General features: G+C 35.8%; 1 protein-coding gene across 2 annotated transcripts in view; it reads left to right on the top strand.

The window, feature by feature from the left end:
- Positions 1 to 15,512, top strand: part of LONRF1 (LON peptidase N-terminal domain and ring finger 1) — a 33,799-nt gene that overhangs the window by 2,474 nt on the left and 15,813 nt on the right. For both annotated transcript variants that reach the window (XM_015454455.3, XM_045397888.2), the window contains exons 2-4: positions 9,760 to 9,878; positions 12,055 to 12,177; positions 15,219 to 15,368. In XM_015454455.3, the coding sequence (XP_015309941.2) occupies positions 9,760 to 9,878; positions 12,055 to 12,177; positions 15,219 to 15,368 (392 nt within the window). The remainder of the gene's footprint in view (positions 1 to 9,759; positions 9,879 to 12,054; positions 12,178 to 15,218; positions 15,369 to 15,512) is intronic.

The following is a 15,512-nucleotide window of genomic DNA, read 5'->3' as shown; positions in this document are numbered from 1 at the left end:
ATGATTTTTAAAGCAAAGAAGCAGATGCCAGGCAGTGAAGACTTGCGCACAGTCACAGTGTTAACTGGTTGAGAGGCAGCGCTGTATCTTCCACTTCTCCTAAACGTTGGTCTAGGGTTCATCCTGCCTTATAGCTTATCTGATGAAAATGTTTATTATACATATCCAAAGAAGTTTTTTTGGTCACTGAGGCTGAAACTTATGGACAGTACTACTGATACAGTGATTCGACCTTAAATTAGGTGTTTCACAAGAATCCAGGTCCTGGGCCATGGAAGAACAGTGAACACATTTGCTAATTGAGGTCTAGCTTAACATTTTGTGACCAATAATAATTAACAGAGATTTTGGTTCTTGTATCGAGGATGTTATGTTTAACAGGAAAAGGCTCTGAAAGATGTAATCTCTGCTTTTTACAAGCTGCATAGATTGCACGTGGGGATTTTGTGCACTTAGCAACTTAATTCTACTCTTGCAGCAATAGAACCCACGTCTTCTGACTTTCACTTCATTAGCTAATTTTTTCCTCATTTTTAGTTCTTTCAAGAATCATTAATTCCATACTTGAAAATGTCCGAATGGCACGAATGAGGATAAGTTTTTTTAATCTTTTGAATTATTAATGTGAAGTAAAATGGGAAAAAAATCTCAGAGCTATTAGAGTTGGTAAAGGGCCGATTTATAAGTGTTTCACAATTTATGGGTGTAAATCAAAATGTTAACGAGTGCAGTCATAATCCATTTGTATGATCGTTAGGCTTTAACTTCTTTGGAATTGGCAAGTTAGGCATTTGACATGTATTTATATAACTGTACAGTTGTAGTTATTAATGACCCTGTCATTATTGATAATGAAAAAAAGATCTTCACTATAATTTTTTTCATGTAATTCTTATAATGAAACAAATAAATACTATTAACTAGAAAAAATCTAGTCTGCAGTTAGCCCACACACATCCAAACTTATCTCTGCCAGCAGCAAAAGAAAGCTTGAAAACCTTTGCCAAAATCAGAAGTTTCCCATTTAGATTACATAAGTTTCTGTTGAATTGAAATATATTTAGATAACATTTAAACCATTGATCTTTTGGTATTAACTCTCAGATGTTTCATAACTTTCTGTCTTTTTAGTATTCAAGGATATTATGTAAAGTTTTTCCTGCACTGAATCTCTGTACTTGAGCCTATTGAAATGATCCCACTAAGCCATGCTGTCTGCCTTTTGTGTTTAACGTTTTTTTACACTGACTTGTCTCCTTCGTGTGTTCACCTCTCCCCTAAAAGAAGACAACAGAACAGTATAATTTACAATTTGTACAGGTTAAAAGAAAAATAAAGGTTATAAGGGGGAGAACATTTTGTTTTAAAACATTTGGGTAAGGAAAATTTTGTCTTTAATATTAATTCTGTAATCCTTGACCAGGCATGGTGGCTCACACCTGTAATCCCAGCACTTTGGGAGACCGAGGTGGACGCATCAGTTGAGGCCAGGAGTTCGAGACTAGCCTGGCCAACATGGTGAAACCCTGTATCTACCAAAAATAGAAAAAATTAGCCAGGCGTGGTGGTGCGTGCCTGTAGTTCCAGCTACCGCAGAGGCTGGGGCAGGAGAATTGCTTGAACCCTGGAGGTGGAGCTTGCAGTGAGCAGAGACCACACCACTGCACACCAGCCTGGGCAACAGAGCAAGACTCAGTCTCAAAAAATAAAAATAAAAATAAAAATATGATCCTTGACTGTTACCCAGTACTTTTACATTATTCATATTAATATCATTTGATCTTCACAGAGAATTCTATGGAGTACCATAATATTATCCTCAGAGGGAAACTGAGGCACCTATGGATAGACATGCAATGTGGCTTAGTGATTAAAGCTCTGCATGCTGGAAGCTGACACCTGGCTTCCATTCCCAACACAGCCCTCGGCTCTCTCCGACCTTGTGCATGTTGCCTAACCTCTCTGTGTTTTGGTTTCCTTATCTGAAAAATGAGAATAGTCTCTACCTCATAGGGTGTTGTGAGAATCAAATGAGTAAAAACATGCTAAGTGCTTTAAATAGTGCCTGACACAGAGTAATGCCCAGTAAATATTGATTAAATATTTTTAAAATGTAGAAGTGTGTTTTGGCCAGAAGGTGATTTTGCTGAAACTGGAATCTAAACCTTGAGATTTTACGTCCTGTTCTGTTCTGTCACTTGGTAGAGAGTAAAGATTACATCCCGATTTTAGTTTACACATGTTAACTAGCAGTTTAGCATTCATCAATAAACTATAGATACTGAAAAGCTTTAGCTATCAGAAGATCAGTCAAATTATAGGTAAATACTGAATACATTTAAAGAAAATGTGGAGGGTTTTTATTTCATAACTAGGTTAAAATGAAGAAATTTGAATTTAAACAATACAGTAGTTTCCCTTTATTTGTGGTTTCAGTTACCCACATAGTACAGTATGATAAAATATTTTGAGAGACCACATTCATGTACCGTTTATCACAGCATATTATTATTGTTCTATTTTATCATCAGTTATTGTTACTAACTTCTTACTATACCTAATTTATAAATTAAAGTTTATCATAGGCATCATAGTATATATAGGGCTTGGTACTATCTGAAGTTTCAGGTATCCGTGGGGGTCTTGGAACGTATCCCCCCCGGATAAAGGGAGGCTCCTGTAACTTATTTATGTCCTTCCTTATTGTGCAGAGGACTTGAAACAGTAAACATTGATGTCTGTATGGTGATTATAGTTCACAAGTATTTTCATTTCTGTTATTGTAATTGATCCATACACAAACTCATGTGAGATAGGAGGGCAAGTATTAGTACACCTAATTCACAGATTTAAGAAAAGTCCCAAGAATTTTAGGTGACTTTCTTAAGGCAAGTAAGTGACCAAGTTAAAACTGAAAGCAGAACCCAAATATGTGCATATTGATTCTAAACGCAAAGTTTATTTTAAAATTAGCATGTAAAACATAAACCTATTCTTACCATCCAACAGTTTTTTATTGAGTAGCTACTATATACCAGGCATAGTTTTAGGTGCTAGAAATATAAAAAGGAGTAAAATAAAGTCCCTGTCCTTGTAGAGTTTGTATTTTTTGTTTCTTTTATAATTGTAGCAAATTGAAAATCCCTAGAAAATGGGGTTTACTGCCTAATTGACTTCTTCTTAACCAAGACTGTATCTCTAATTATTTTCTTTGATTCATAATATACTTTAAGGATTTTTTTTTTTTTTTTAGTGCTTCAGGGTTACTAAAAACATCAACTATAATGGCTATTGATATAAATGATAAAAAAACTGATTGAAGTGTCCCATTTCAAATGAATAATTTGTTTTTTAATCTGTTTCTCATTCATCAAATGCAGAATTTACCAAAACTGAATTATCTTAGATTTTGAGTTATTTATATATTAACTTTTTGTTTATTCAGAATCATTTGTGTATTTGTTGGAATATTTCTAAGAGGCTTGGAAAATCTCAAGTAAAATTTTAAATGATTTTGTATAGTGTTCTGCCTCTTTCCAAAGATATTTCTGAAAATTGGAATTGTTTTATTATTGAAGTTGAATGACTTCAGGGAGCTCTATAATGCAAGATGGAAGCTTCTGTTTGGTTTTTTCTTTCCCTTTGGTAAGCTCTTTTGCTTCCCCTCCCCTCGACCCACCTTTGTGCTGTCTGTTGTCCAGTCTGCTCTGCTGATCCCTAAAGATGTTTCTTATCTAGGCTACCATTTATGCGGGTAAAAGACAAGGTAGAAAATGCTCTTCTGTACCTTGTATCAAGGGCTAATCTAATATCTTCATCACCTTGTTTTGAGATATTTTGGAATGTTATCAGCAACTCTTATAGATGGAGCGTGTATGTCCCAGGTGTGGTGTTAACTGTTTAACATGCATTATCTTATTCAATCCTCACAGCAGTTATAAAATGTAGGTGTTTTAGAGGTAAGCATATTATAGGTGAGGAGATTTCAAACAGTTAAACTACCAAAAGGGGATGTGAACCCAAATTCTGTATCCAGTGTTTATGATCTTACTATCCCAAACTCCTACTCCTGAACATTCTTAATCAATCATCAACAACTTATCAGTTGGTAGCTTTGAGCTCAGCCCTGGTAACCAAGTCCTACTATACTGAACTTAACGAAGCAATATAAGCAAAAAAAAAAAAAAAAAAAAAATTGATATTCTGGTTAGCCTTTGAAAATTTTGATAGCTTGATATATAAATCTAAGAAAAAGACACTCACAAAAATGAGAAAAAGGATATGAATAGAGAACTTTATACACAGCCCAAATACTGAATAAACACAAAGTTTTAAAGGTCAAACTTAATGAAGAAATGGAGGTTGTTAAAATTATGATGCTATTTTTAATTTATATATTTCTAGCAAAGAGAAAAAACACAGCTTGTGGGAGTGTAAAATAAAGTTTTTATAAAAGAAGGGTTGGCAGAATGTGTTGGAAATGTTGTATATGTATATAACTTTGTAGGCCCAGCATGGTGGCTCATGCATATAATGCCAAAACTTTGGGAGACCAAGGAGGGAGGACCACTTGAGCCCAAGAGTTTGAGACCAGCCTGGGCAACATAGTGGTACCCTATCTGTACAAAATATTAAAAAATTAGACAGGTGTGGGGACATGCACCTGGAGTCCCAGCTACTGAGGCAGGAGGATCTATTGAGCACAGGAGGTCGAGGCTGCAGTGAGCCATGATAATGCCACTGCACTCCAGCCTGGGCTACAGAGTGAGATCTTTTCTCAAATAAATAAATTTAAAAAAAAGTACAGTAAATAAATAACTTTCTACATACTGTATAGCAAATAACTAAAAAGGTAAGCAGATACATAAAGATAGATAAATAGACATTTGTTATACTTTTTATACTGCCAAAAGTTGGAAGTAACTTAATTGCAGAGTAGGAAATTTTTAAATAGGTTGTGTATATAGTAGGATATTTTGCAACTATTAAAAATCATGTGGACTAGTATTACATGGAAGAAAAAAGCAGATTATAAACAGCATATGTGATATATTTTATAAAACTACATGTTAAAAATGTACTTCACACATAAAGAACAAAAATATATGGGAGGCCGTTGTTTTAGACTGACCTCCTGCATTAGGCACCAGCAGACCAGACAGAATTAGAATGGAGGCCCTTGTGCTAAGTGCCACATAATCAAACTGAACTTTGAATTTGAATTGAAATGAGCCAGTTTTCTTAAAAAAAAAAAAAAACGAGATTTCAGTCAACGTGAGTTAGTGAAATAAGAAAGTCCTCTGTGTTTTAACCCTGTAAAGAAAGTTTTCAACTTTGAAACAACCAATCTACTTTTTGTCCCTTATTTCTGCTTTCTTCAGCCCTTTTCTGCCTAGAAGGCTAACCTCCTCTGCTTAGCTCATCAGAACACTCATTTTGTAGAATGAGGTGTTGCCCATTTCTAGAATCACAAATAAAAGCCAATCCGAACTTTAAATTTGTGGTAATTTTTTTCTTTTGTTAATACCAACACTGGCTGTTTCTTTGTGATGGGAAAAAGATAGTTTTTAACTCTTATTTCTATATTTTTCAAATTTTATGACTAAACATTTTTTAAGCTTTTGTGATTTGAAAAAAAACTTTCTTGAAGGTGAACTAAAGAAACAACTTTAAGACTCCTGTTACTAATCACAGATCCCTAAGGATTGGAACAAAGATAGGAAACCATGACCAACTCTCTCTTCATCCCGTGAAATAAATGCTTTGGACAGCTGAAGATTAGATTCCTCTGGGAGCAGAGTCTTATTTAAATCTTTTTACTTGCCGAATGACTTACAGATAATACTGGTGGATGTAAAAGAAGAGAAAATGGCAACATGAATTGAGCTTAAGGAATCGAATTTTAATGAATTTTCCGTAGTTCAGGAAACATTTATCAAAGCCAGGATCTGAGGATAAAAGGCAGTAAATAATAGAGTTCACAAATCTTTAAATTACTTTAATAATTGCCATATATATACAATGAAGGTACAGAATCGTAATAGCAAACATGCCATGGTTTCAGTGTGCCAAGCCCTGTTCTAAGTACTTTGCACCCATTAACTTACTCTGATGAGTAACCCTTGAGGTAGAGACTGTTACCAACATATTAATAGTGTGGAGGTAAACAGCTAGAACTCTGGAGCTGGCTTCCTGAGTTAGAATCTCGAATCCACCAATTACTAGCTGTATGATCATGGGCAAGCTCTCCGCTGTTTTCTATAAAAATGCGGACAATGCTAGATCCGTGTAGAATTGTGCTGAAGATTGTAAATCATTTAGAACAGCACATAGTGGTGTTAATGTTTTAAAAGCCCCTGAATTTTAAAGCTAAGGAAATTAAAGTACAGATACTACTTGAAATTTGCCCCAAGTCACAGTGAGTAGGTGGAGGAGCCAGATCATGCTCTTGGTGGTTATCATAAATTGTGGAGGAAGATGCAAAGCAAAGCATCTTGGGAGGAGATTGGTGAGCTGAGTCTTGCTGGATGATAAAAAGTTATCAAGATAAAGAATGGTATGATAAGGGAGGAGCTCAGCACAGGAAGGAGGCATGAAATAGAATGGTATGCATGGGGCAGTGTGGGTAATGAGGTATAGTTGGGACTTTGAGTGAGTGGGAGGTTCATAATGATAATTAAGGCTGGAGAGATGGGCAGGAGCCAGGCGTGGAGGAACTTGTACTAAATAATACCTGTTTTATCTTGTGGATGGTAAGGATGTAGGTAGAGTAGAACTGAAGGCCGGGAGACCAGTTAGCAAGCTATTGCAATAGTACTAGAGAGAGATTTGGGGAGCCTAACCCAGGGTTACTAGCAATAGGATTGGAAAAGGTCAGATTTGAGGCATATCATAGGAGGTGACATTTACAAAGTTGATTCTGATTTGGGAAGTTAGTGGTGTCAGTGATAGAGAATACAGTGAAAAATGCTTTTTTGGTGAAGAACATGCTGAGTTTGAGAAAAAGTATGGCAGGCAGTTGGAAATTTGATGAATCTGAAGTTAGTGTGAAAAATCAGGACTAAAGATAAAGATCAGGCAGTTAATTAAATAATGACCACTAGTACATCTGTCCCTGCTTCTGGTAGATATGGAAACAAGACCAGAGACACCAAGTGATTTAGAATAAGATCACAAAGTTAAGTACCACAGTCATATTCAATACAATTAGCCCAAACCATGTTGTCTCTGGATTTTTGTCAAAGTTGTCAATTTTGACAACTTTATCAAATTTTAACAACTTTTTTTGAAAATTTTGAAAATATGAAATTTTGTCAATTTCAAAAATGGAAAGTATATAATATGCCAGGCACTTGCTGGGTACTACAGATACCTGCAGTAATGGAGTGAGCACCTGGATCTTCCCTGATGGCGTGTGCAGCGAGGTGACTAGTTCTCTCTAGTGTCCTCAAGGTCACATAGCATACAGTAAATACTTATTGACTCTTTCAAACTTAAGTTAATGATACAGTCAGGACTGATTGCCATTTTGTTGCCTTTCTTGAAAGTTTACATGGAAGGCAGACCTTGTGTATGCTTTTCAAAGGGGCTCTTTTAGTGCACTTGGCTCTTTTTTAGAATTAAAAAGAATTTGAGATCAGTAAGTGTGATGGTCCTAATCTTTTTAAAAAAGTATTGGAAGTTTGAACTCACCTGATGAGGGTTTTGTTGTCTTTTTTCTTTTTTTTTTTTAAATCATTCAAAATAATCCATTAACACTGGAAATTCTCAATAAGAACATTACATACAAGGAGTTAGGGAGCAAGTGTTTTAAAATCTGGCTCTTTTTATCTCTAGGGTGTGCATCTTCTCTTCTTACCCCAACATATACTGTTTAGGACCTCCTTTAGGGAGATCTCAATATCCTGAAGTTTTCTGTGTGGAGAGGGGAAGGAATATGTCTTTTTTTGCTTTGGTCAGAGTGGATACATTTTATAGTTTGACTGTTTTTTCAAAGACAGGTCTTCTGAGTCACTCACTGCTGCCATAAAGAAACTATAAAGGTGATTGAGCAGTGAAGGCATGGATAAAAGGGGAAATATTCAACAGTTCTGAATGTGCATGGCATCAAATATAAAGGAGTGAGAACTTGATATATAAGAGAAAAATTGAAATTAAAAAAAAATAAAAATCCAAGAATGGGCTGCTTGGTGCGATAGTGAACTCCTTCTCGCTGGAGGTACTAGAGCGGAGTCTGTCTCAAGGATGCTTTTGGAAGCACCCCAGCTGTGGGTGGAAAACTGCACTTTCTGAGCCCAGTCCTTTATAGCCTGGAGTTTTTGATGCTGATGCTTTTACTACTCGTTGTTAGACTAATTTGCCATACATCGCTCTGTTTTTTCAACTCCAGTTGTACTTGACAAGTCAGTATTGCATGATGCTGTTTCACAGTAGAATTTTCTAGCTAGATTATAAGCTCCTCGAAGACAGGAATAATGTAAAACATTTTTGAATACCTACAGGGTCTAGGTTTGTGCTAGGAACTCTTAATTCTTGATTGATTAATCATATTGAACTTTTAATTCATATGCATTTTGTTCAGAGATAATTTTTCATTGCTTTAAGAAGCACCAGACAAAATACTCTAGACATGTCTTTTTTAAGAAGTAAAAAGTTTTATAAAATATTAATTTTACTCTTTAAATGTTTTCATTGATATAAAATTGTGGGAACATTGTAATTCCAGTTCTCAGGCACCAGCAACTGAAAGAGGCCTTCCTAAATTAATTGCTCAAGTGAGAGTTATCAATAGAAAAGCAGTCATCTAAAAACTAGAGTAAACCCGGCAGCTATTGATGAATTTTATTAAATTTTATTTAGAGGCATTAAGGTCTTTATGCCCATCTTACAATGAGTACCTTATGCTTTTAAAGATCTCAAAGATAGCTTTAAAATAAGAGTCAAGTTGATGTCATTTGTTGCTATATTAAAAATTAATTTCTTGCTTGGACATCAGTTTTAGAATCTGCGTACCTGTAGTAATTGATTGCAGTAGTATCAGTGAACCAGCTAAGTGTCTGAAATTCTGAATGCCATAAGATAATAATTTGGCTTCTTAAGTACAGATGTAGATGATAGTGAAACGAATAACAAAGCCTTTTTTCTCAGGAGTATTTTAAATTAAATATATTTTGAAGTGGGCCAATACCGTTTTTGCTAGTGGCAGGAATTAAAATTCGCTCTCTTAAAAGCTGACTCTTATTAACTCATTTCCTCCAGAATCAAGACTACTGTATACCCTCATAAGATTGAGCCTTTGTCAGTCCCTTGTCACTGTGGGAATTCCACATGCAATAGTTACACATATGGCTATTTTTATCAATGAGGACTTAGAAAGTAGGGTAAAAATATAAGATTTACTATAAAAAGGCAAATCTAAACATCTAAGAAAGATGTCTTCAAAATCTTTATAGACTACCCTTTGTTAAAAAAAAAGTTTTCTTAGGAGTGATTATTCATATTACAAAAGTATTTACAATATTCTGGAAAACAGTTTCCTCCACTAAAATGATCTACTTACAATGATTTGATACAACTTCTAGATAAGATTCAACATGTAAAATGGGTTGTGCCTGTACTGCCCGTGGCTTATAGACTTTAGTTTGGTGATTATTAACCCTGGAATCACTAAGTCATTTCATAATCTGGTATGATCATATTTTGTGGATTATGTAATAATCTTTTAAAAATAATCATATCCTTATAAAATATTTATTTCAGAGCCCAGTGACTTGATTGTAAAAATTTACAGAGCGGAATCATATGCTGGTCTCCAAGAGTTTAAAGCAGCCATTGAAGATTTAAATGCAGTTCTTTTTCAACTTCCAGATTGGCCTGAGGTAAATTACTGTTTTATGTTTGCATAAATTGTAAAATTTCAACTATAGGGGACATGCATTCATTCACAGTTACGAATTTTAACAAAGTAGATGGTTGACTCCAAATAAAATACCTAGTGCTCCAGAAATGTAGGTTCAGCTAGGTGCAATGGCTCATTCCTGTAATCCCAGCACTTTGGGAGGCTGAGTTGGACGGATTGCTTGAGCCTAAGAGTTTGAGACCAGCCTGGGCAACATGGTGAAACTCTGTCTCTACAAAAAATACAAAAATGAGCCTGGCATGGTTGTTTGTGCCTGTAGTCCCAACTACTCGAGAGGCTGAAGTGGGAAGGTCACTGGAGCCCTGGAGATTGAGGTTGTGCCCCTGAATTACCACTGCATTCCAGCCTTGGTGACAGACCCCATCTCAAAAACCAATCTGGGTTCAGTATTTTGAGAGGATGAGTATCATCTCACAATTTTTTTTAATAATAAGAGACTTTTCTTTCATAAATTAGGAACAAACAATTCATGGTACAGGAAAAAAAAGACTTTATTATACAAAATATCTGCAAAGAAATACAACTTGCCATATTGTGAAGATGGATGCAAACTGGACTTCATTGAATGAGATTTATTAATGGAAAGAGAATAGGTTCTTAAAGTTGGAAACTTTGTGAGGTATTATATGGTAACTAGGTGATTAGACAGTGATTTAATTCAGAAGATAGGGACAAAGGCAGTTGCCTTGCTCATGTGGCTTTTAAAAAGACTTAGGAATGTGTATGACATACAATCAGTTTACAGATTCTCCTTTTTATCAAATTGTCAAGGCAAATTAGTCCAAATGTGTTCTTTAAGATACAAGTTACTCTTTTATGTGACTTTTCCCCTCTATTCAAACTGTGCCTTTGAGGACAGTGTAGTAAGGCTGCTCTAAAAATTATAAATTAATTAGAGAAATGATACGAAGTTTCACGACGGCATGACTGGTTAATACAAGGCAAATATATTCAGAATAAGAGGGCAGTGGTTGGTGTGCATGGCTTTAAAACTATTGAAAAGGAATCTTCTGGACTTACCACAGAAGTGATGTAATCAGAAAGGTTTTCTTCAGCCATTAAAGTGGTAGCTAAAAAACTGTTTGACTAGAACGTTCTTTAGGCTCCTCTGATATTAATACTAAGAATCTCTTTCATTCTAATCACATAAGCAAGGAATATTTAAAGCTTACCAGTTGATACTTTGTTGGTGGACCAACCCACAAACAGAATTTTGGGTTTATCAGTGATAATTAGTGGGATTCTAATTTTTGTCATAGAGTTTGCTGAACTCACATTACAAAGGAGAAAAGTGAAAGACAAAATAAGGGATTTATGAAAAGTGTTATGTCTATAAGTACTTTCTTAAAAAATAGCATGGGCAATTATAGATTCCTAATAACTTGGAAGAAATTTACCATATTGCCCTAAATCTAGGACAAAGTTTTTTTCACATTTAATATTTCTTTAATTTTGATGCATTCTTAAAGTCAGTATAATTTTACATGTAATTTCCTTTTCCCTCAAACAGTTCTTATTAAATCAATAATATTTAAATCAGTAATTTCCTTAAAGTGTGAGGACATAGTATTTCTGATCCTGCCAAGCTCTGACTTGGTGTGGAACTTTGGTCAAAAAGTCATTGTCTGGGCCTCAGTTCCCCTATTAGTGTTTCTCCAGGATGGTGTGTAGGTATGCCTTTAAAATGCTTTGGCCTCAATTATTCAGAATTTTAAAATCTGCATTTCCATTTTTTGTTTGTTTGAGACAGTCTTGCTCCGTCACCCAGGCTGTAGTGCACTGGTGTGATCTCAGCTCACTGCAACCTCCGCCTCCCATGTTCACGTGATTTTCGTGCCTTAGCCTCCCGAGTAGCTGGGATTACAGGTGCATGCCACCACGCCTGGCTAGTGTTTGTATTTTCAGTAGAGGCGGGGTTTCACCAGGTTGACCAGGCTGGTCTCAAACTCCTGAACTCAAGTGATCCACCTTTGTCAGCCTCCCAAAGTGCTGGGATTACAGGTGTGAGCTAAAATCAGCATTGCTTGGCCCAAAATCAGCATTGCTGAGCAAACTGTTGTTTTTCTTTACTTGATAATGACTTTTTAAAAAGCAATTCTTACCACAAAGGTTTTATATATGTGCTTTTATTGAAGGTCTACTTCAGGAAAGGAAAAGTGCTCTACGATGCTGGTTTTTTAGGTGATGCCTTACAACTCTTTCTTCAGTGCTTAGCCCTTGATGAAGATTTTGCACCTGCAAAGCTGCAAGTACAAAAGGTAATCACTTTACAAACAGTTACAGTTCAAGGTAGGGCTAAGAGACAGGCAGGGTTTTAAAAAAAAATGCTAATAAAAGTTGGAATAAGAACATAAGTAGTAAATAAATCTAACTTAGGAAGAAATGTGACAATTTGAGTGGTTTTCAGGTTCGTATACTTACTATATTGAGTTCGTAGTGAAATCGAAACATTTCATTCACAGATATTTCAGTGCATTTTTTTGGTCAGTTTTCTAATAGTTTGTTCAATCTGAGCCAGATCGATGGTCCTTAATTAAGCATTGCTATCACGATGTTCCTGCTCAGAAGCCTGATCGACCTGCCTTTTGCCTTTTACTTCAAGTCTGTCCTTGCTTACTCCCCAGGATTGCCAATAGTATTGCCCAGTCCACTTGTTTTGCCTTATATTTTTCAATACTCCATATGTCACTTTCCATACTTTGTTCTATTTGTGGTGTGTTAGTAGTTATTAATTTTTTAAAATAGGAGATGGAGGAAGGAAGGGAGCTGTCTGATGAAGTGACTTTGGGAAGCATTGGGTTAAGCCATGTTAATTAGGTTTCTCCAGAACATCTCATAGCTTTTTATATGCCAGCATGAAATAAAATAGCACTCAGCTCTTGCAAGACTTATTCACAGAATATCTGGAAAGAGTAGGGTCTTCAAAAAATTCTTTAAGAAAATCTATGCTAGGCCGGGCGCGGTGGCTCAAGCCTGTAATCCCAGCACTTTGGGAGGCCGAGGCGGGCGGATCACAAGGTCAGGAGATCGAGACCACAGTGAAACCCCGTCTCTACTAAAAATACAAAAAATTAGCCGGGCGAGGTGGCGGGCGCCTGTAGTCCCAGCTACTCAGGAGGCTGAGGCAGGAGAATGGCGGGAACCCGGGAGGTGGAGCTTGCAGTAAGCTGAGATCGCGCCACTGCACTCCAGCCTGGGCAACAGCGTGAGACTCCGTCTCAAAAAAAAAAAAAAAATCTATGCTAATACAAATTCAGGGTCCCAGTCATGATGCTCTCCTCCATATACTCAAAACATGCCACATTATTTATCACAGTTGCAGTGTTTCTTAGAGTGTGGCTTTTTGTCGGAATCATGTGGGGATCATGTTAAACCTGAAGAGCCCTGGGCCCAACTACAAGTCTTTGATTCAGAATCTCTGAAATCGGAGCAGCCATTTAAGAAGCAGCCCAAGAGATGTTTATGTACCCTGAAGCATGAGAACTTTGAGATTATTCTCAGATCTCAACCCCCTTAAGAATCCAGCTGGCATTGGTATAGCCTCTATGAGGTTTGTTTGCTTATACATTCTAGCCCACTGATTTAAGAAGAAAATGTTTACTGTTGTCTGTTTTCTGACTGTTCCATGTTCATTAGTGTTATCTTCTTGGTAAGATTGCAAAGTTTAATTTTAAGAGCATATGTTTCTGTATTTTGCATGCTGCCAGACATCCTTCTATTTCTGTAACTATTTGTTTGCTGGTTAATAGGATCAGGTGGATGCAAAACAAATAATGCTTTAGAATATTTTGTTTTTCTCCAATGTACTTTTTCTAAGTTGTGGTATAATTTACATATAATAAAATGCGTGGATTTTACACTTCAGTGAATTTTGAAAAATGTATATATCTGTGTAACAGCATCCCAGTCAAAACAGAGAATATTTCCATCACCCTAGAAAGTACCTTCATCTCCTTTCCAGTAAATCCTCCATCCCCTGCTCCTAGAGGCAACTACTGTTCAGATTTGTCACTGTAGAGTAGTGTTGCTTATTCTAGAACTTCATTGGAATGGAGAATCATACAGTATTTACTCTTTTGTGTCTGGGTTTTTTTTTTTTTTTTTTTCTGAACATAATATTTTTTAGATACATCAAGTCATTTTTTTGTTGTTGTCTAAGTATTCCATTATATGAACATAATGGAATTTGTGGTTTTCAGTTAGTAGTGATTTTCATTTGGATTGTTTCCAGTATTTTTTCCTGATATAAATTAAGCTGCTATGAGTATTCTTGTACAAGTCATTTTGTGGACATATGTTTTTACATCTCTTTGGCAAAAACTTAGGAGTGGAATTGCTGGGTTCTAGGGTGGATGTGTGTTTAATACATTTTTTAAAACAGAGGAAATATAAATGTGTATATACAGATTTTTAAATGTTTGCTTATTAAATGGAGTATTTGAGCACCTACCAAAGATACATGCTTTTATCTACATTGTTTATATTTCCATGAATGATTTGTGATTTATTCTGATTTTTGTATATTTGAAAGATAACAGCTGAAAAACCGAACCTCCACTTTAGACTTTAATATGTGCTGTATTTATAAATACAGATTGTTTGACAACCAAAAATATCACAATCCCTTTCATTTTATTCTAGCCACGTTATTCCCCTATCTTAGCCTGTTTCTGTTGGAGTTTTAGGCGTATTCCTGAGATAAGCACCCAGAAATCTGATTCTCCAGCTGTCTCCCAGTTTACTTCCTAGCTATTATAGGGAAGCTGCCATGGGGTGCTCCTAACCAAGTATTGGGCAGCAGTAACTGCCCACACAGGTTAGTTGTTCAGTGAGAGATTAAATTGAGTGTATACAAGGAATTTTGTAGTTTTATAGTTAGAAGTCCAAGTTTAGTTTGCATAAGTGCCCCAAGGCCAACCTCATAAATATACATTGAGGTAAACGATGAACTATTTTGATAGGATAGGGCTCACTAAGATTCAGAGATAAATATTTAATATTTCTTTTAAAATCTTTTTATATTCCTTGTGTTAAAAGATCAGCCTTTATCCTGAGTCTTAACTACTCCCATGCCTTCCTTTCAAAGTTTTGAATAGTTTCTTTGCGGGTGATTTGACCCCATGAGGCACACCTAGTTTTGCAAGACTTTTGAACTTACAGTGTTGCTTACCTTGTTCCTCTCCTGCTCATTAAACATAATGTCTGCTATAAACTTTCTAAATATTCTTAATTAGGTAAATTTATGTGAAATTATCCTTAACCAAATATTTTATATTTACCTTTAATATTTCTCTTACAGATTTTATGTGATTTATTATTACCTGAAAACTTAAAAGAAGGCCTGAAGGGATCTTCCTGGAGTTCATTACCATGTACTAAAAACAGACCTTTTGATTTTCCTTCAGTGATGGAAGAGTCTCAGTCTCCCAGTGAACCTAGCCCAAAGCAGGTATGGGGTGAGACGAGGTCATCATGAATTTAGCGTATCTATTTCTTTACAAGCTACGATCTTCACTTTCCTAGTTTCAAGTACTAGCACCTACTTAAGTACTTTTAACCTGATTAGTTATCTTAGTAGAATTTTTTCTATAGC

The sequence above is a fragment of the Macaca fascicularis genome, chromosome 8 (genome assembly GCF_037993035.2).
Source record: "Macaca fascicularis isolate 582-1 chromosome 8, T2T-MFA8v1.1".
In the NCBI taxonomy this organism is placed as follows: domain Eukaryota; kingdom Metazoa; phylum Chordata; class Mammalia; order Primates; family Cercopithecidae; genus Macaca; species Macaca fascicularis.
Note: the sequence above shows the minus strand (reverse complement) of the source record. Positions and strands in the feature narration are given on the sequence as shown.